This window comes from Drosophila miranda, chromosome XR (genome assembly GCF_003369915.1).
Source record: "Drosophila miranda strain MSH22 chromosome XR, D.miranda_PacBio2.1, whole genome shotgun sequence".
NCBI classification, from domain to species: domain Eukaryota; kingdom Metazoa; phylum Arthropoda; class Insecta; order Diptera; family Drosophilidae; genus Drosophila; species Drosophila miranda.
In genome coordinates, this window is record NC_046674.1 from 15,519,713 (window position 1) to 15,541,032 (window position 21,320).

General features: G+C 45.0%; 3 protein-coding genes across 3 annotated transcripts; all 3 read left to right on the forward strand.

Annotated features, from left to right (window-relative positions):
• Positions 1–8,620: 8,620 nt before the first annotated feature.
• On the forward strand, positions 8,621–10,290 carry LOC108165332 (brachyurin). The gene has a single exon (XM_017301366.2). It carries the CDS (start codon positions 9,025–9,027, stop codon positions 9,973–9,975), a length of 951 nt encoding a protein of 316 aa, XP_017156855.2. The 5' UTR covers positions 8,621–9,024; the 3' UTR covers positions 9,976–10,290.
• A 1,046-nt stretch (positions 10,291–11,336) lies between these two features.
• LOC108153675 (serine protease 1) lies at positions 11,337–12,333 on the forward strand. Its single transcript, XM_017283791.2, has 2 exons — positions 11,337–11,635; positions 11,706–12,333. Exons 1-2 carry the CDS (start codon positions 11,376–11,378, stop codon positions 12,268–12,270), a joined length of 825 nt encoding a protein of 274 aa, XP_017139280.1. The 5' UTR covers positions 11,337–11,375; the 3' UTR covers positions 12,271–12,333.
• A 743-nt stretch (positions 12,334–13,076) lies between these two features.
• On the forward strand, positions 13,077–13,697 carry LOC108165331 (serine protease 1-like; the record flags this gene model as incomplete). The annotated part of the gene is made up of 1 exon (XM_017301365.2): positions 13,077–13,697. A coding segment is annotated over one exon (621 nt), but the record flags the coding sequence as incomplete, so codon positions are not given.
• Between the last annotated feature and the right edge of the window lie 7,623 nt (positions 13,698–21,320).

The window sequence follows — 21,320 nt, forward strand, 5'->3', positions numbered from 1 at the left end:
TATATATATGAAAAACAAACAAAATAAACACAGAAAAAAAAAATAAATAAATAACTCTATGTTAAATGTTGTTGCTGCTTTCAATTGTTAAGCGTAAATAAATAAATATATAACTAATTGAAATGCATATTTTAAATATAAGCAAAATGGAAAACCCTAGCGAGGCAAAATGAAAATTCGACCCCGAAAAATATGTAAATAATTCACTACCGTAACATAATTGAGTAAATAAAGTTGTTTTTTTTTTAAATAAAACAGAAACATAAACAGACACAGACACAGAGGGAAATAACAATCAATTTCTCGTCTCCTGACTCATTATGCAAATTGGTCGATGGGGCAGCTGCATGTGGAAATAAATTTTCACACGTTAATTATTGTTCGGCGACACAGTTTCCATATTTATGGCGCTGGCTGGCATTTTCACGGCAGTATAACTTTAAAGTTCTCTTCAAATGGCATTTGTTCTGTGGCCTAATCACCGTCATTATACGATTTTAATTTGCTAAACTTTTAATCGAAGAAAGCTAAGAAAATCAGTAGCGGAAGGACCGGCAGGTCCGGCAGGACCGGCAGGAAGGAAGGATGGAGACAAATCGAAAGTCTGGCCAGCAGCGTAATCCCTTTTTTTAATTGCAGCTATCCCCAAACACATTTTTTCTCTTTCTTTCGTTCGTTCGTTCTTGTGTGTGGCAAATCTTTTCAATGGAAAACTTTCTGGCCAGCGGCAATTTTCCAACCCTCCCCCAACATCCCAAACTCCCAACCTCCCCCTTCTTCCCCTTTTGTGTTCAATGTCAAAGTGTTGTCTACTTTTCTGCTGGGCGCTTTCTATCTCTCCCTCTCTCTCTCTCTTTCATGGTTTTTTTTTTTCGGTGAAAACTTTTGCTTTGTTGCAATTATCGGCATCGGTACACACGAAGGCGTGCGTAAATGAAATAAAAGTAAAAAACGAGAAAAAAGAGCAAATGGCTGCCATTTAAATAATTTCGAAAATTGCCAAATCACCCCCACCCTCACCGCCTCAGAGACTCGAAGAAGCATCAAGTATTCATGGGGAAAAAGTCTTGAAAAGTTTTTCCCTGCTTTTTCACTTTATTTGTCAATTATTGCGGGACAAACAAACGGGCACGAAAATAGGGGAAAAAGCGCGTGGAGTGGCGCTCGGGGGACGTCCTGTCATTCACTTGCGATGTTTTTGACAATTCCCCTCTTAAATATTTAATAAGCCAAAGTGGTCGAGTGGCACAACAAACAGTCAGACGACGAAAATCAATTATAATGCAATGCCTACTTATCGGAGGAGCTCCGTTCGACTGTGGAGGTCGGGAACAACGACGTCCACAATTCTTAAGTGGCTTAAGCGTTTTGTCTCTCAGCCCCGAAGAAAGTTTTTTAATTGAACATTCTCAATGCTCTCCAATCGGTTGAAGGACAAAGGCAAACTGGGCTCGACTCCCTCCGGATTGGGGTGTGAGTCATTCATATTTACCTAGAGTTTTTCTCTCCTTTGCAAACGCTTTCATTAGTCGCATTTCTTTGTTCTCCAGATTGTCCTGCCACAGTCCCCTGGCTGCAACTTCCACTGCAGAATGACAGAAATTATTGCTTTGCTTATTTGCGCTGCGCTTTCTTCATTTGTCAGCAGCGGCAGCGGCAGCGACAGCGACAGCACCCGGGATCCCCTTTGTTCAGGGCCACGAAAAAATATGAAAAGAGATTTTCTTCTTTTATATTTGAACTTTTTCATTAGGCTAATTAAAAATGTTTGTGGCACGGAGACAGAGAGAGAATGAGTGAGAGAGGGAGAGTGTTTGGGCAATGTCTTGAAAGTTCTTTTGGCTGGCAATTGTAACACATGGCGTATGCGCAATAAGTGCTTTATGGCTGCGAGGTAAACGAACTTCCACTCCAACCGAAATGGTGGGTGGAGGTCCCTCCACTGCCTGCAGCGAGAAAAAAAGGTTTACTTTCGCCTGTACCTAGAAAATCTCGTCCCAAACTTGTTAGGCCCGTGCATCTTAAGTAACTTTGGCAGTTGGCAGTCCCCTCCATACAAATGTAGACTCGAGCGAACATTTTTGTACACTTTGTGTGTGTGTCAACGTTGTCGCCTGGACTGGCATTAAGGCGACAATTGCCAGAGTCCTTCTCTGCTCTGCTCAGCTCTGCTCTGTTCTGCTCTGCCCTGCTCCTCGCTTGTCATTAAAACATCCAACAATGCGCTGGCGACAGAAAATTACGAAAAACAATAAAAAAGAAGTGGGGACAGGACGGGAAAGTTTGCAACTTGCTTTATTTTATTTTTTATTTTTTCGGCAGGAATATGCTCAAGTGTCAGTAACAGTTTTCATGCAAATATTGTCTGGGGACTGCTGTTGGACTGTCAGACAATGGAGGATTCGCAAAAGCGGCCAAGAAAGCGGCTAAATGTAATGCCACATCAGAGATTAGAGTGCCTGCAGGGGGATACACCCTTAAAGCTGTGCAGATAGCCAGAGGAATCTTTCGCGAAGATACCCCTTAAAGCTTTTGGCCAATGGACAATTGCCAATCCGTTTAAATGTCTGCACCCGGGAGATACCATTACCATTCCCCCACATGTTCAATTACGAGCCTGCAGCAGAGCCGGGACTCCAGCTCCTACTCTGATTCCGACTAGGCACAGTGGACTGGCCTGGTCTGATGGCCTAAACAGGACACCTCATTAATTTGCCGGGCTGCGGCACTAACAATAACAGCTATTTTGGCTATTTGGCTCATTGACTGCCTGATTTTATGGCCCAACTGCAACCAAGTCGCCGTCTCCTCTCCAAAACCAACAACAAAATCAACATTGACCCAGGAGCCGCTCGTCCTTCTGCTGCAGCGGCCCCACCACTGTTGCCAAATATGTTTTTGTGGCATTTTTCGGCCAATTGGCAGACAGCCGCCTCGTGTGTCGTGCCCCAGGGCCAATTGAATGCAGCAGCAGACGTGAACGTGGATGGCAGCTGGCAGATGGCAGATGGGGTGGAGGCAGCTCCCGCCTGATTATGCCATAATGTTTGGCCACACCCAACAAGGAGCAGGGCTCCCAGACGGGCTCTGACAGGGGTCTGACCGGGTTTACTTGTTTGCCTAACCCAAATTGCATGCTATTGACCAGAATTCAACATATTTCAAGTGACGGAGCACTCGGAGAGTGGAGTTTTGAGCTGTTGTTGTTGGTGGTGCAACTGTGACGGCTGCTCCGGCACTTGAAACTTTTCCAAAACGAACACTCTGCTCTGCCAGCGCAGTTCGATCAACTATAAGTGCAGCTCTGCTGCGAAAAATCTGAAATAAAACAAAAGCAATAAAAGCGGAAACGGAAAGTATCAACAAATGCCCTAGGGGGTATCCAAGGGGTATATGAGTTGCAGCTAAGATTTGGGGATACACTTCAGCTTGCAGCTATCTTTAAACCCAAAAGAAGTCGTCGTCGCGCCCTCTCTCTGGACTATCAATATCCCATTTGGTCTCATTTAAGCACACACACACTCGTTTGATATCGGAATCTGATCAAATCTTGTTCAGCAACGATGGATTTCGATTGCAGGCGCTCCGCTCCTTAGCTCCACATGCGATGCGCAGTCAGGGGCGTACACTGAGGGAACCACTGAGTGCCACAGGGAAGCAATTTATCTCGTACTATTCCTAATACTAGCCAAGGACTGTAAAATGCCAAGATATTGCGTCAGGAACAAAATCCATTTCTGCCGAGTCGCTCCCCGGAGCCCTTATTTCTGGCACATATTCTACGGTTTTTGCAATCAACTCTTTCTTTCAGTGTGCGCACATGCTCGGGCGTGCCACTTTAATGCACTATGGCTGCTAATGCAACAGCAGCAACAAAAGCACGGGATGTGGCGGGTAGAGAGGCAGGTCGTAGGTGGTGAGGCGAACAAAAGCCAGTAAAAGCAACAGTAGAACATTTCTGCTTTTCGCCTTCTGCCTGCCTTTCCTTCATCCCCCGCTCCGCTCCGCTCTCCTCTCCTATCTAACACACACACAAACACACATACTTTGGAATCGCACATTCATTTTTGCTGTTCCCCATTGTTGCAGCTGCTGCTTTTCTAGTTATTGTTGTTGCACATACACACACAGACACAGCCACACACACACACACACACACACACACACACGGTCATACTCGGGGGGACCTGCCGCTGGCTTGGCTTTTTGTTTAATTCGTTTTTCTATTGTTCACAGCCAAGAACTGTAGTCCGACGGGGCTTTGGCGACATTGTAAAATGCATGAGAATGTGTTTAGCCAACTCGCTATCTCCCCCATTCCCTCTATGCCCCTCTGGCACAGCTCTTCCTGCTTTTCTCTCTCTCTCTCTCTCTCTCTCCATCTCTCTGTCTTTGCCGCATGCAGATTTTTGCATTTTCCAAGCATAAAAGTTGAAAGCGACATTATTGAATATGCGTTGTCGTTGTCCCATTGTTTGACACACACACACACAGACGCATATTCCCAATGGAAAGCCCTAACGCCCCATTGTATGCGTGGCACATGAGAGACAGAGAGAAAAGCCAAAGCTTAGCGGCTTCTTATGCCCATTGAAATTTATATGCCACTTGCACACACACACCCACACATACGACACAGGACACATTAAAGCCAACATTTCCAAATGGAGAGCGACAAAGAGTGGAAATGGAATGGAATCGAATGTTTAAGGTCAGACTGATGGAACTGCTATCCGGATACCATCCCATACCACAACTCTGGCCCCTTTCTCCTCTGCTTATTTATGCTTTGTTTGTCGCTTTGGCTAATAAATTAGCAGCTTTACCTTTTGGCCCAACTGCAAACCAATAGCAATTTATCGCAGCCACAAAGAAAGGCACGTAGCAGGTTCCAGGCTCCAGCAGGATCCAGGATTCGAAGGGGTTTCGCTTCCACACCAAATGTGCTCGCCTTATCGCCGGCTTAAGCGGCACGCACAGGTGGGCTGGCTTCTGGCTCCTGGCTCCTGGCTACTGGGCCCCTGGGCTCCTGGAGGATGGGTAAAAGGATGGGTAAAAGGGATACGGGGCCATGGCAATAGTTGTTACCCGAACGCTTTTAGCCTGTGACTAACGATGGGGCGACAATAAAAATTGCCCTGGCAATTGGCACATTGCGGTTGCAAGTTAAAAGGATTTCCAATTTTAAATGATGGCCTGCGTCTGCGTCTACAAAGAGGGACAAAGAGGACCGTTGTAGGCCAAGCAAATTTCATTGAAATTAAAGTATTTTCCAGCAAATGTCAGAGTATTTTCTGAACAAATTGAATAAACTGCAGACTGTAGCAGAAAGCAAAAACAAAATGGTAATATTTTGATAAAATACTTAATATTTTTTGAATACTAGAATATTTTCAGTACCAAAATCTGGAAAATATTTCTCTCTTTCCCAAAAATGAATAAAATTCCCCATAAATCGCCAGGCACTTTTTCAAGTGCAACAAGCTGCCAAAAGAGACCCCGAAAAGAGGAAACCCAAACAAAAGATGTATTTCGATTGCGTGCAGGCGAGAAGTCCTCCTGGAGATTCGGAAACGCTTGCCAAGATTTATCGTGCGTCCATTACAAGCGGAAATTAAGCGCGGCAGGTCGCCTGGCCGGGCGAGCGTGCGTGAAAGCGTTTTGCCGGCATTCTCCTGGCCCGTCCAGATACTCCCCAAAGTAACAAGCGAACAAGTAACATTCCGACAGGCCAAAGCAGAGCTATTGTTTTCGGTGCTCTCGGCAGGCACGGCACTCTGCCCCGGAGTTCCTTTTCGTCCCATGGTGTTCTCCGTATGCCAGTCACGTGGCACGCAACGACAACTTGGGATTTGTTAAGTGGCGCGTCGTTTTGATGTGCGGAATGTTTAGCGAAACTCCCTTTCTACTCTCTTCCTCCCTCTCTCTTGACTTGCTTCTATTTTTTTTGGTTTTTCTGAAAAGTCCATCACGTGTCCCGGACATTTTGCACATAACTTGTTTCAGCATTTTATTGCCAACTTCCCTTTCTCACTCTCTCTCTCTATCTCTCTTACGAATGCACTGGGAACGTCTTTTGTTTCTGCCACTGCCCCTGCCCCCATCCGCCCCAAAAGCCACAGTCACCTTGCGGTTAATGGCCCTTCGAATGCCAAAAACTTCGAATCGAGCGAATGCCGAACACTGAATGGTGAATGGCACTCGAGGAACTCCATCAGCCGCAGTGAGCCATGGCTGATTCGATTTTCCGATGTGTACCTTTGCTTTTAGTGATTGAAATCGCACATTTTAAGTGAAAAAGCGCACACAGAAGTGCACTCAATCATTCGTCACGTGATTCGGGTGTGTGGAGGAGGACCAGAGATTCGACGACTGTCACACTCTCTGCCACAACCACCGCGACAGCTCCCAACCACCCCACCACCGCCTGACACCCACCACTCTCGTGCTTTTCCGTTTTATGTCCTTGTTCTGGCGCTGCCAATTGTGCAAATGTTTTTCTTAGTCGGACATCAAATGAAAAGTGTTGGAGCGCGCGGAAGCACTGCTGTGTTTATATAAAAGATTACATCACCAGATGAGAAATGGAGACACAATTGTTAATGCGAGAGGAAATTCTCGGCGATAATTCCCCACGTAAATGCTGGGAATGTTGTGAATGGGAAACCAATCCCAAGGCTTCCGCTTTAAAGCGAATTGTAAGCCAAAAGAGAAAACAAGTAAAATTCCAATAGAGGAAACTTTTCCCCGGGAAAAACTTTTCTAATTTGCGCATTATGAAAATTGGGTCGAAACATAAAATTCCACCAGCACCGAAAAGAATTAAGTGAAAAGCAATTTTGAGCCTACCGAAAAAACAGGAAGAAGAAATTGGGGAGAGTGGAGAGTGGAAAAAACTTTTGCATTAAGAAAATTAACTGAGATTAAGTGTGGCTGCCGGCCCGTATGCTCTTTGGGCCCCCCCAATTCCGGGATGAATGAAAATTGCAACAATTTTCAAGGCATTTAACCATTTGTCACATACACAGACCCTCCCTCACACACAGACGCACTCTGTAGCCGGAAGTGAGCTTCGGCAATAACGGAAGCAGACCCCACAGCACACACGCACACATGAAATTGGTTAAGGGAGAGAGGGGCCTGGGGTGGGGTGGGTTTATTTGTTGCCTGCCACACTTTGGTTGGCTGTTTGCCGTCGTCTCGATACTAATCTAATTTTATTGATATTGACACAATATCTGCAGATTTCCGCATAAACATAAAAACAGAGCTCCTCCACGCAGCAAACCTCCAAGGTTTCGGCCTCAAGTAGCAGGAAAACAACAGCTAAAGACACCAGCAGAGGGTGCAGAGGGTACAGAGGGTACAAAGGGAACAGCGAGGGGGGGTTGCAAGTGGATCCATTCGAGGCACGCAAACAAATGGTATCTAATAAAAATTGAACAAAGAGCAAACAAAAGTTCTTCCACTTCTGGATGGAAGTCAAACAAGGCTTGGGAGAGTGCTCTGCTCTTGGGGCATTTCCTTTCGGTAATCGGGAATACATAACATGAATAGATTTCCAAATACATGATAAAAAACTTTCGATAAGAGGTGGCAGTACTCGTATTTCAGTAACAGTTAAAATATATAAATAAATGTATTCGTAGAAATTGTATTTTATATTTTAAATGCTCCAAAACTTTGGTTTTTTAAATTGAAGTAACTTTTAAAACAAAAAACAAACTCCCATAGGAATCATTTAGGGTTTCGATTATTTAAGATAAGAGTAATAAACGGATTTACGCACTTGAAGGGGGTATGAAAGATCTACATACATCCAGAGAAAAAATGACGGAAATTTGTTTAACTTATAATTTTTTAAAAATTTATAAATATAACTTATAATATATAAAAATGTATATTAAAAACAAATAAAGTTGTTTTAAAAAATAAATAAATTTCTTATTTAAAATAAATAATATTCATATTTAGATAAAAAATATTTCCTAAACAAAGGGATCAATTATATTTATTTTAAAGTGTTTTATATTTAAATTTAAAACCCGAATACTAAGTTTTGGCATAGGTGTTTTTTTTTTCCTACTCCCCTTTTCGTTTAGTGTAGGAATTCATCAAGTTAAAAAGCTCATAGTTCGGGATAAGAATCATTATTTAAGGATAAGGTTTTTGTTCAAAGAAGATAAGGCTAATCAATTGACCCTCAAAAAGTAGCAAAAATATGTACATATAATCAAAAAAATATATATTTAGATATTTTGCTAATAAGTCTCTATAAATTAACTCAAAGGTAGTTGCCGAAGTTTCCCCCAGTCCACGGAACCAGCCTTAGAGTTCTACAAACATTCTAATCTCCAATTAAATAAATAGCATATTAAAGGGAAAAACACTTGAAAGTTCATTTACGATCGTTATAAAACTGAATGACAGAAAGATATCGTGCCTTTGGCTACCTCCGGGTACACTATCAATGGGCAATTCACATGGCAAAATGAAAAAAAAAACATATGTACACATACTCGTATAGACAGTAAATCAAATAAATAATAATCAAAGCTCTGATAAAAAGGTAGTCGGTGGTAGTAAAGACCCAGACACTGCCAACAGAACATCATGCAATTGAAAGCCGGCTAAATGAATGAGTCGAAAGCAATTAAGGGAGCTGCAGTTAGCAGAATGAATGGAGTGGAGTGCTGCCGATGGTGGTGGAGCTGTCGAAGGCCTAACCTAAGCAACATAATCGCCAAAACGTGCGGCAATTACATGGATGCTTGAGGAACTGAATGCCAAACATCTGCTGCTGCTGCCACGTATATAATTTGCAATGGGAACCCAAGAAAATTCAATTAACAGACTGGGGATACAGACACGTGCCGTCACACACCAAAGACGCTGACGCGCTCCCGACTATAAAACTCAATAGAAACGAACAAAAACCATCTATGTACTCCATGTGGAGGACCCACTCAGACGGACACACTCCACGTTCATATATACTCGTACTCGTACTCGTACTCGTAATAGATGGAGAATCACCAGTCGATTTCAGCACTCCTTCTGTTATTAATCTTAATGGGAGGGCTATCGCAATCGCAGGCCTGGAAAGATCAGAGGGAAGACGATGACACTTCAGATGATGAGACGATCATGGAGCGTCGCTGGCAGATTGGCTACGAGCAGTATCGCATTCTCTGCGAGAAGTTTGAGGAGAAGAAGAAGGATACATCTCCAGTGAGCACTCGCATCGCTGGCGGAGAGCTGGCCGACGGAGGAATGTTCCCCCATCAAGTGGGCATCATCGTGCAACTGAGTAATGGCGATCTCATACAGTGTGGGGGCTCCCTCGTCACTCTCCAATACGTTTTGACGGCTGCCCATTGCCTGACGGATGCCATCAGTGCCAGGGTTTATCTGGGGGTCATTCAATTGGCTGAAAGGGGAGGTGCCGCAGAAGAGTTCCTCGTGTCGCACCAGGAGTTCAGGGTCTATCCGGGATACTTGGGCTTCGGGGCATATAATGATCTGGCATTGATTCACCTGCCCAGGCAGGCCATCCCCTCAGACCGAGTGCAAACCATCGCCCTGGCGGGGGATTTCATGCAACAAAAGTTCGTTGAGCGGCAGCCAGCTACCGTTTCGGGCTGGGGCAGCTTAGGGGACTCGGCCGTGGAAAGAACCCGACTGCTCCATTATCTGGATGTGGAGGTGCTCGACCAGGAGCGATGCATGTGCTCCTTTCTGCCCGGATTGGTTAGCACGCGGCGACACCTGTGCACCGATGGACGGGGCGGACGTGGCGCCTGCCAGGGCGATTCCGGAGGCCCCCTGGCCTACCAGTGGCACAATGTCAGCTACCTGATTGGAGTAACCTCGTTCGGGAGCATTGGGGGCTGTGAGCTGGGTGCCCCGACTGTCTACACCAGGATAACCGCATATTTGCCATGGATCCGACAGCAAACAGGAATGACCAACTAAATGCAATTAACGCCTAATTGTCGGCCATTAATTGCTAAACAATATAGTCGAGCGGGCGGACCAGACAGACAATAAAACCAATTTGAGCAGCAGAAAGCCACACAATGAAATGGAGTCAGCAGCCAGCAGTGGACCGGAGAGAGACCTCTCTTTGGTTAGGTGAAAATGGTATTTTTTACGAGTACAAGGGGGCTGCTTTTCGCCCTTTGAGTGGAATGGAAATTGTATCGGATAAATAACAATAACATCAGAATTTCTGTAGCCAATTTGGCAGTAAGAATACAACCCAATAAAGGCGGCCAATAAAGAAGCATTCTGATGAATGAAATTCCAATGAATTCAATGTTGAAATTGAACCTGTCTCTTCGTTTTTGATTGTTTTGATTGCGAGTACTGCGGTTCCTTTTTTTCTACGTATATTGGGGCTAATCGTCTTTAATTGGCCATCTGAATGGGCCATTAACCGCAGCTCTGCGGCTGGTCGACACGCCTCTAGGAAATGGCAATGCACGTCGGCAAATCACGCGGCAATTGTCGGACATGAGGGTTGCGGTGGGTTTTTGCGGTTGCAAGAACAACTGTACTTTTGATTTATAAACAAAAAAGAGAGAGACAATGCACTCCCGTACTTTATATACACAATCATTGATTGATTAATTTGGAATTTAGATTGTGAAATCGCGCACAAGTCAAAAGAAGCTTCCGAAATTACAGCGAACATCAATCGGGACCTGCTCTATGGGGATTTAAGGCTTAGGTCTAGAGCAGCCCTTCTGCAACACACACCCACGCACCCCTTGACCTTCAGCAAAGTCCAAAGTAAACAACCACAGGAACCACAAGCTTAGGCACCCTCTATGCTCCTAAGAGGGCGAACAGATAAGATAGTTGGTCAGAACAGAACCACCTCAGAAAAAGTCCGATACGCGGAGAAGACGTCACCGCGACACGTCTAGAGCTGAACAAAGCAAAGCAAACCCTTGCTAATTCGAAGATATTTTTAAAAATTAATCAAATTAATTAGTAGACAGGCAAAGATCCCACCTGGAGCAGGTCCTATCTCAGATTAGATGGAAATTCAGATATCCCCTAATTCCCTCCTGGACTTCTGCCAAACAGCTCGGCGAAAAATAGGAGAGTCATTTTGGGGCCGCATGCCCGAAGTTTCGCTTAATCTCCAATCGATATCTTCCGCACAAATCTCCGAAGATAGCGCACTGAGAACTGATGATGTCTGCGCGTCGGCAGTGTCATATCTAATCAAATGAGCTCTATTTGTGAAATGCAACCTAATCGGGAGACGGGGCTCGATTCGCCCAACTAAGGGTGCTATAAAAGACCCACACTCGGCCATGGAAGATCAGTTGAGTTCCTTTTACTGAACACGCAACAATATCATCATGAAATTCCTGATCATTCTGGCTTTGGCGATCGCTTCGGCTTCGGCTTTCCCCGAGCCCGAGCTGGTGTCCCGCAACCGCGTGATGCCCGTCCAGGATAGCATCGAGGGTCGCATTACCGGAGGAACCACTGCCACCACCGGCCAGTTCCCCTACCAGGTGGGACTATCCCTTAAGCTGAGCGCTCTCTCCAGCGCCTGGTGCGGTGGCTCTTTGATCGGCAGCCAGTGGGTGCTCACTGCTGCTCACTGTACCGACGGGTAAGTGCCTCCTCCTCTCAGGATCGCTGAGGATCCCAGTACTCATCATTCTCCTCCCTTCCGCTTTCAGTGTCCAGTCCGTGACTGTCTACCTGGGTGCCACCGTCCGTACCTCCGCTGAGGTCACCCACACCGTCGCCAGCTCAGAGATCATCATCCACTCCGGCTGGAACAGCGCCAACCTGCGCAACGACATCTCGCTGATCAAGATCCCCGTCACCTCGTACAGCACCAAGATCCAGGCCGTCAAGATCCCAGCCATCGCCAGCTCCTACTCCACTTACGCCGGTGATTCCGTGATCGCCTCCGGCTGGGGCAAGATTTCCGACTCCGCTACCAGTGTGACCAACAACCTGCAGTGGGCCAAGCTCACGGTCATCACCAATACCGTGTGCGCCAACACCTACGGAACCTCCATTGTTACCGCCTCCAACATCTGTGTGTCCACCCCCAACGGTGTGTCCACCTGCAACGGCGACTCCGGCGGCCCACTGGTGCTCGAGTCCTCCACGGTCCAGGTTGGTCTTACCTCCTTCGGCGCTGCTGCCGGCTGCGAGAAGGGCTACCCCGCTGCCTTCACTCGCCTGACCAGCTACTTGGACTGGATCAAGACCAACACTGGCATCTCCTACTAAATTTGGAGGAGAAGTCATTGAATGACTTGAATTTCGCATAAATATAAAAAAAAGAAACCAAAATCCTATCTCACTCTTTCCTCCAATGAAACTCCAATGAATTTCAAATGGATCCAAATTGATGAATTATATACGATAAACGGGATAGAAACTCTGTTCCGAATTTGATATATGTACCTATGAAGACCGACGATCAGTCCCCTACATTAACAAATATCAATCTATCGCTATCAAAAAACGTATAGCGATCCGATTCGCACATGTTCGAAGTACGAATCACAATGGGAGAGAGCTACAGAAAGAGATAGGGGTGGGATATCAAAATGAGAGAGACGGAAGGCACGACGTGGAAGTGGGGAGAATCATCTACAACGGGAATTGTTTCTTTTTCAGTCTGACTATGATAATGATCACATCGCAACGATATTCAATTCAAGATGATAAGATCATTATTCATTATTCATTTAGAATTTTGAATGCAAAATGATTTTTCGTTTCGAGGAGGTTGACATTTTAGATACACTTTATCCAGTGGGATATGACCGAAGTTTGCATCTAGGCGTCAGATCTAGACGCCGACCATAAAACGTGTGTGGAAGAGAGAGACAGAGCGAGAGAGAATGAACATTTTTTCTTCGTTATAGCTATAATAATGATACGATCTAGTAAAAGATTCTGCAGTCTAGAAAATATAGTCATTTTCTATGATTCTGCGTTTTTGGCTTTCTCGTTTCTTTAAAATTGTGGAAGCAACAGACTTGCGTCCTTTGTGGAGGCGGAAGGGGCGGGGTGAAGTTTTGAAATACGCTTTTAAAAGTGGCATATCACAGAAGTCTGGATACAAAATGTCGTGGTGCTCAGGTATCCAGTCGGTGACTGTCTATCTGGGTGCCACCATCCGTACCTCCGCTGAGGTCACCCACACCGTCGCCAGCTCCCAGATCCTCATCCACTCCGGCTGGAACAGCGCCAACCTGCGCAACGACATCTCCCTGATAAAGATCCCCGTCACCTCGTACAGCACCAAGATACAGCCAGTTCAGATCCCAGCCATCGCCAACTCCTACTCCACTTACGCCGGCTCCTCTGTAATCGCCTCTGGCTGGGGTCTCACCTCCGATTCGGCCACCGCTGTCACCAACAACCTGCAGTGGGCCAAGCTGACGGTCATCACCAATACCGTGTGCGCCAACACCTATGGCACCCAATATGTAATAGCATCCAACATCTGTGTGTCCACCCCCAACGGTGTGTCCACCTGCAACGGCGACTCCGGCGGCCCTCTGGTGCTCGAGTCCTCCAAGGTCCAGGTTGGTCTTACCTCCTTCGGCGCTGTCGCCGGCTGCCAGAAGGGCTACCCAGTGGCCTTCAGCCGTCTGACCAGCTACTTGGACTGGATCAAGACCAACACTGGCATCTCCTACTGAAACCAGAGCCTGAACCTGGAGGAGGAGCAGTCAATGAAGGACTTGAGTTTCGCATAAATATAGAAAAGATTACCAACGAATGGCTGTCACCATCTGCGTTTTCCTTCAGTCTGGAGCAGCTCCAATGAATTCCAATGGGCACATGAAAAGTTTAAATTGACATTAAACGACAATTGCAAGTGTTTTGTCATGCAAATGGGGGAGGGGCCGTGGCAGGGCCAGGATGTTACGGGGCGCCACATGCAAGACACTCTCTCGGCATTCGGCACATAAGTTTTCATTAAAATTCATTAAATTTTCGCAGCGACACAATAAAAGCGGGAAAAACTTGGGGGCCGAAAATAAATAAAGGAAAAAAGTTTCGCCGCAAGTGAAAGTAAAGCAAAAGAGACAGAATGGAGAATGGAGGCGTGGCAAGGCGACAATATGTCAGCACTTAAATTATTACAAGAAATTTAAATAAATGGGAAAAGTTAAACATTTTACAAGCAGACTTTAAAGAGTCATTCAGCTTTTATTTTCCAATGATTTTCTCAGTGCATGCCACACACACACACACACACATGCCACATGAGTTCTCCGAGGAAAGGCAGCAGCGCAGATGCTGGGGGTAGGATATCAGGTGGTCGCTCTGCGAAACGCAGAGACCATCTGGTCCTGCGGTCGGAATAAAAAGCATTTACTCAACACACGACCCAAATGACAGAAACCAGAAACAGAAACAGAAACTGAAACTGAGAGAGTCCCAGAAACAGAAGCAGCAGATACTGGCATCCCGAAACATATAAAGTCCGTCAGTGAAGGCAGAGGAAGGATGCCAGGATGAGGACACACTCGCAAGGCTGAGGTACTGGGAATCCCATAGCCATTCTGATAAATGTTTGCATTGCGGAAATTTATGACAGCACAAAAAAGTTTCCAGCTATCGTACGAGTGCGAGTACGAGTACGAGTATTCGTATTTTGTGGTTTAGATATGACAAAATATCATACATAACTAAAGGCTCCAGTTCTACATAGAAGATAAGAGTGGGATGAGTGTGGGGTATCTGTGAAGGTCCAAAGTTAGTTAAAATGTCAACTTTTGAAATGGTCCGGCGTGTGTTTATGGAGAAAGTTTTTGCTCTGTTTAAAATCCACTTTGGAGCCAGTTTCATGGCTCTCTGATTGAACGCTTGAATGTTCGTTTCTCCTTTTTTCTTGGCCACAAACTTCATTGCTCTGCTCTGATTGAGATGGACTTCGTTCCTGTGGTTCGGGGCCAAAGCCAAAGCCAAAGCCATGACAGTCACTTGGTCAAGCAGTTTTCTACGATTCATTTTATTGGCAAAATATTTGGCCAGCCTGCGGACACAGACACCAGACAGTGCCACACAGAGTTCTAGTTCTAGTTCTGGCTGTAGCTGTGGCTGTGGCTGTGGCACTGCATATGGATGCACTTTAATTTGGTTATTTGTCTCCTGGCACCTTTGGGACTGCTCCTGGCTGCTGGCTCCTGTCTGCTGGCTACTGACCCACTTCTACTGAGCACAGAGGAGGTCCCACAATTAAATATTTAGTTCGATTTCTTGATAAAATCAATTCGGATTTCGGTACTAAAGTACTAATCACAGAGCGAAATCAATTAACAAACTGTCGGCTCATCAATTATGCCATACCACCCCCACCCAATGTGAGGGAGGAGGCTCCCCCTGTGTGTCTGTGTGTGTGTGTGTCTGTCTGTGTGGCAGAGCCTTTTGACTGGAGAGTCAACAAACGCAATCCTGGCTAATAAATTCCAGTCGATTCAAAGCAATCAACTTAATTAAGGGTTTTTGGTTGGGGAGGGGGTCCACATACTTAATTAAGTGGAGTGAAAAGGCATGAAAAAAAACCTGAATGAAAGCCAGACGAGTGCGAGTCAGCTTATGCGAGTATATACGATATTGGGGTCAACGCTAGGGGACCTCTAGGATCTCTGATCTTTGGCTTTAATCCTAATCATACACATATGATATGAATCCACTGAATGACCAGCAATATTAGAGCTGTTGGAAGTGGAAACTTTGACTGGCATTCACTTAACCCTTTGTTGATTCTGTGACACTTTGAGCGATGTTCGGCTAATTAAGTGCCCGGCAATTACGATTGCTTCAGCACTTCTCTTCGGTGAGAGAATGACAGGCCAACACAGAAAGTGTTTCTAACAAAAAGCCACCATCCACCATCCACCATCTACCATCCCCCCTGTGCTAACCAGTCTAGAAAGGAGAGACCTCCACCGCTCTCCGCTCCGCGTATCGTACACTTAATTCATTTAACTCAAACATTTTCATTTATTTATCGCATTACTCTCTCCCTCTCTCTCTCTCTCGACTCCCCGAATACCCAAATACCCGGATCCCCTCCCCGGCAGTAGCCGCCATCACCAGAGTATTGTTGCTTTTTTTTTGGCTAATGACTTCCTGCTTTTCCTAACGCGCTCAACTTCCGGCAAACACACACACATTCCACGTATGAGGGTTGACTGACTGACAGACAATCCCCGCACACAAAAACACAAACTCCCATGGAGAGGGGTGGTAAAGAGAGGACTGAGAGGGTAGAAGGAAGAACGCATCAAGCTCATTGAATGCTTTTGGCATGTTGCCCGGCTCGACACCATTATTTCTGGTAACAAGATAATTGTATAATGAAATCCAAACAACACTTTGGTTTGCTTTGCCTCTCTCTTGGTCTGGCGTTCGGGTTCGGGCTCGAGTTCTGGTTCGGGCTTGTCTGCCGGTGGCTCCTCCACTCCTTCACTCCTCCACTCAACACACCACTTCACGGGAAACGGGAAACCCATTCCTTGCCAGCAAAACAGAGTTCGCCCTTCTTCTACAACAATGACTTGACGGCAAAAGTTCGCCGCTTTTTTTTTTTGCTAGACAAAGACAAAGACTTTTTCTGGCTACTGTTTTTGCTACTGATTGAGTGGTAATACTTGTTCTGCTCCAAAGTGGATGCTCTCTGAAATCATCTCAACAGATAAAGGATATGATTCACTTTGAGTCCAAGGAATGGCATAACTTTTGCCTGTGTCTTTCAATATTGTATTTGTATACATATGTATGTACCTGAATGTCCCCATATATCATTTGGTGCCATCTAAAAGAAAATGTCAAAGAAAGTATATGATTTACTGAGGTTAAAAGCAATCATATATAGTATGTTCTTTGCTTTGTTGGATTACTTTTTTGTTTATACAGGTACAAGCCCTATCATATATCATTTGGATGCTCCAAAATTATGTACAAATGTTCGTTAAATTACTTTCCTTCCATCTACCTATTGTCATTTATCATTTGGTTAGAGCATTTTCAAGTCTACCATTTCATCTACATGTATTCTATTATACGTACGTATATATATATATAGAATTCTTGCTTTTCTCTTAATTTCATTCCATTTCGCATGGCACCAAAGTGTCTTGTCATGGTCTTGTGCCTTTTGTTTTTAGGTTTTTGCCTTCTTCCTCCTTTTGCGATTTGGGAGTGACAATTGATTGACAGGAAAAGTTAATGGCTTACTTCATTCTACATATACATATATATATAAATATATACTCTTGTATATTGTATATTGTAGGTGTACCCACAGGATATAAATACTTGTACGGGAGTTCGGGGCAGTAATAATTGAAACATTTCGGGGGTTTTCTCTCCTGTCTGGCTCTCAAGTAGATGGCACACACACGCATATGCAAAGCCGCTCAGAGAGCACTCACCAAAAATCCCATCACTCCTATAGGGGCACGGTGGCAGCCATCACTCTCTGTAAAAAAGAAAAAAAACAACAGCTCGAGAGTAGAGCAAAAAATAATATCCGTAATACTTTGGCTCCTCTTGCAAGGGCAGGCACAGGGGAAAGGGCAGGCGGCAGGGCACAAAAATAAAGACATAAAGCAAACAAATGCTGCTCCCATCGAGGAGGAGCAGAGCAGGGACACGGAGAAAGGTGGATTGAATGGATGGCTGGGACGGCTGGGATGGCTGTATGGATGGACTGGTTGACTGGCATTCCTAGTAGCTTTTAGTGCGTTCAAGCAGAAAAATATATAGAAAACAATAAACCGAAATTACAACAAAAGCAGCGCAGAGCGCACATGGGGCTCAGCCGCACAGAATCTCTTTTTCTGCGAAAGAAACAAAATACATATTGGCAAACAAAAAATGTTTATAAGCCATAAAGCATTCCATTCTGCTCCAGAAATTTGTATGTACATACATTCATTCTATGGGACGTGTATATAAATATTTGCATGCTAAAATTTGATGAGTAGTTATATATTTTCCGGCGCACAACAACAACAGGCATCCTTCCATTATATTAAGTTGAACAGGGGAAATATTTCAACAAAATATACGGTACACGAGAACTGGCATTAATGAAGTCCCCAACAAAGGAGGAGATTTTTGCTATGGAATAAAAAGACTGCTCTGCTTACCCGTTGAGCGAACATCAGACCAGACTGCATTCAAATTGGAGATTCAGATTCAGATTCAGATTCAGCATCAGCATCAGAATCCGCATGAAAAGCCCCGCCGCCGCCGCCGCCGCCAATGCCAGACAACAGACAAGAGCTACACAAAAGAAAAGTTGCAATATTGATGGACGGAACAAAAGGAATACTCGTACCAGTATCACGGAATCATTTTCGGATGCTCCAATGCCTATGCCAATAAGCAGACAAGTGCCACCGCGTACTGGGGGGACACGTTTCTGGTGCTTGCCTCGGGAAATCCCCCCAAATCTTATGCCGCACAAAATCCAATTGTCGTAGTCGACAAAAATCCTTGGCACTTGCACACAATATTCTCGTAATAAAATCCAAGGGGTGGGGTTGAGGGGAGGCAAAAAAAAAAAGGCTAGCCAGAAGCAATCTATCGAAAAGGATTTGTTTGCATGGCAGGAATTTATATTTATATATTTCGAGGGAACAGCAGTAGCTGAAGCAGAAGCAGGCCTTCTCATATGCAAAAGCCAAGCGCCAGCGTATTGATAGAAAATCTTGGGAAAATGTCCTCCTGCATTTCCCGCAAATATTTGCACAGCCATAGAAGACGACTGAGGGACCATATCCTCGTATAATATATCCATAAATAATAACTTAGTTTGATCCCTGGACATAAAACTTAATGCTGGCCACTTGGGGAGGGGATTTGTCTCATGGATATTGACAGCTATCCGGAGTAACTGAAGATTGGTGGGATCGATACAGCGGCCCCCTCTCCTTCCCTCTGTTTATCAAGTTTTTTCCTGTTGAAAATTGCACTCAGGTAGCAGTTTGTTGGGGAGTTTATCCAGACAACCAGCTGCTTCCCTAATCAAACTTTTTCAATACATCGCGCATTAAAAACGAGTTGACAAACTGCAATACAACAACACAAAACACAAAAACTTTGACCAAGTGCCAGGAAACTCTTGTAGGAGGGGGAGGGGGGCTGCAACCACCATCTATCCATCCGTCTATCGTACCTATGTGCAGCAACAAATTGCATTTCGTTTGAGGAAAAAAAATAGTCAACTTTACGGAGTAGAGTTGGTAACATCTTGGGAGGGCTGTGATAGGCGATAAGTTCCGGCCAAGAGGAGGTGACTCGGACAAACGCATTACTCATACGCAAAGGCATATCCCAGGAGGGATGATTAATGAGGCGGCTGCTGTTGACAACCTCCGAAGGCTCTCCAAGGCAGCCTCCTCAGCCAAAAGCAATTTGAATTATAGCAGGAAATAGACATGGACCATGTGATAAGTCATCAACCGAAAAGGGAGGCAGGAGGAGCAGGAGCAGCAGGTCAGCTGTAGCAGACAGTTGTCATTAATTTTGGTCAACTATGAAGTGGACCGTACCGCAGGCCCTGCGACATTTTCATGACAATTTAACACACGCTCACAGCAACGACAACAAAAAGACAGAAAAACTGAACAGAGTTTTCCATTTGAGCCAAATAATACACAATGTAATGGCAGCCAAAAAACATACAGCGGAAAGAAGAGGAGTGGAGAGAAGAGGAGAGGAAGGGTCCGAGGAGTGGCAGTGAAATGCCATGTCCGTGGAGCGTAATCGATGCGGCTCACATTAGATTGTTGCCTCGAATTGTGTGGGGACCAGCAGCAGTGCTCAAGTGTTTCTCCACGTCCAAGTCCTGCTCCTGCTCCTGCTCCTGCTCCCTTCCACCACCTTCCACTGCCACTTTTTATCCCAAGCTGCTGCTTCGTTTATCATTTGCTGTTCACTTGTCGAAATTTTATTGCTGCAATCTTGTTTGTCGTCGTCGTCTCCATCGTCAAAGGAGAGCGCACGCTGGGGGACATTTGGAAATGCCTTCGTTTCGTGTACATATATATATGTATATATATATATCTCAACTTAAGGACAGAGGCGTAGCTCTTGACGAATCTGGGACTGTTTCCTGCGAAAGGATATCGCCATCTACGCAACTGGATACTCGATTGCCCCCTCGCTCTGTCTCTCTCTGTTTCGTGTGTGGACAACAATGTCCAGTCGAGGCTGTTGCTCTGGGTCGCTGGACTCCGTGGAGAGCAGGATATGCGTCTAATAAGCGTGTGTGTTGAGTAAGCGCATTACGTATACGTAATATATATAATACGAGCGAGTGGTATATATCAACTGTCGAGCAATTTAAAGTGCTCTCTACTCTACCCTTTCCTTTCCTTTCCTTGCGTTTCCTTTTCTCTCTTTTCCTTCCCTTTAGGTTGGACTTTAAGGTTGTGCTTGAACAACAATGAGAGCAAATATTTCAAGAAAATTAGTTTCTTTTGTTTTTTCCCCCAAGAGACAGAGACAAAGGGCGGGCCATTTTTTCGCAATCAGCGAAAGGAGCAACCATAAAAAGGCAGAGAGAAAAAAAATCAATAAAGTGCAGTTAATGCAAGGGATTAAAGATATCTGTGGGAGGAAAGCCGCAGGATAAATGCTATCTTCTAATTAAATGGGAGAACCAACTATTTTCCATTTCCTTTCCAAGAATAGAAGCAATCTTCAGGACAGAAATCTATTTTAGTTTCGGCCACATACGAATCCCGCTTAGCATTTATGGCCCAGACACGCACAAGGACATGCCACATGCCACATGCCCCACACAGGCAGGCAACAACTACATGTGTCAGCATGAAAGGCAATGAATTGTTTTTATGTGCTAATGTCCCCCGAAAGTCCGAGACCCGGGCAGGGCATTTCCTTGGGCATTCCCATCACGTAAGGCGATTTGATTTCAATTTTCCCAGATTCAACTATGGCCCTCTATCACTTGCCCCCGCCCCCAAATGACTTGGCAGCTTTTGTCGGACACCATTGCGTATGGTTAATATGATTTAAGATAATCGCTGGGAATTTCTGCCACTCGAAAGAGTGGCACTGAGAGTGGGGGTGTAAATCTCATTTCGGGCCAAACACAATCGTTAAGTCGTTCTGGTTGTAAAATTATATTTTTGCAAATTTAATAATTCGAATAATTTCGAATAGAATGATTTCATTGAAGTGGGATTTTCCCATACCTAAAAATAAAGCTCAAAAGTCACCCGTTCGTTCCGCTCCATTGATAAATATCTGCGCAAAGCATTGTCGTCATTTATAAG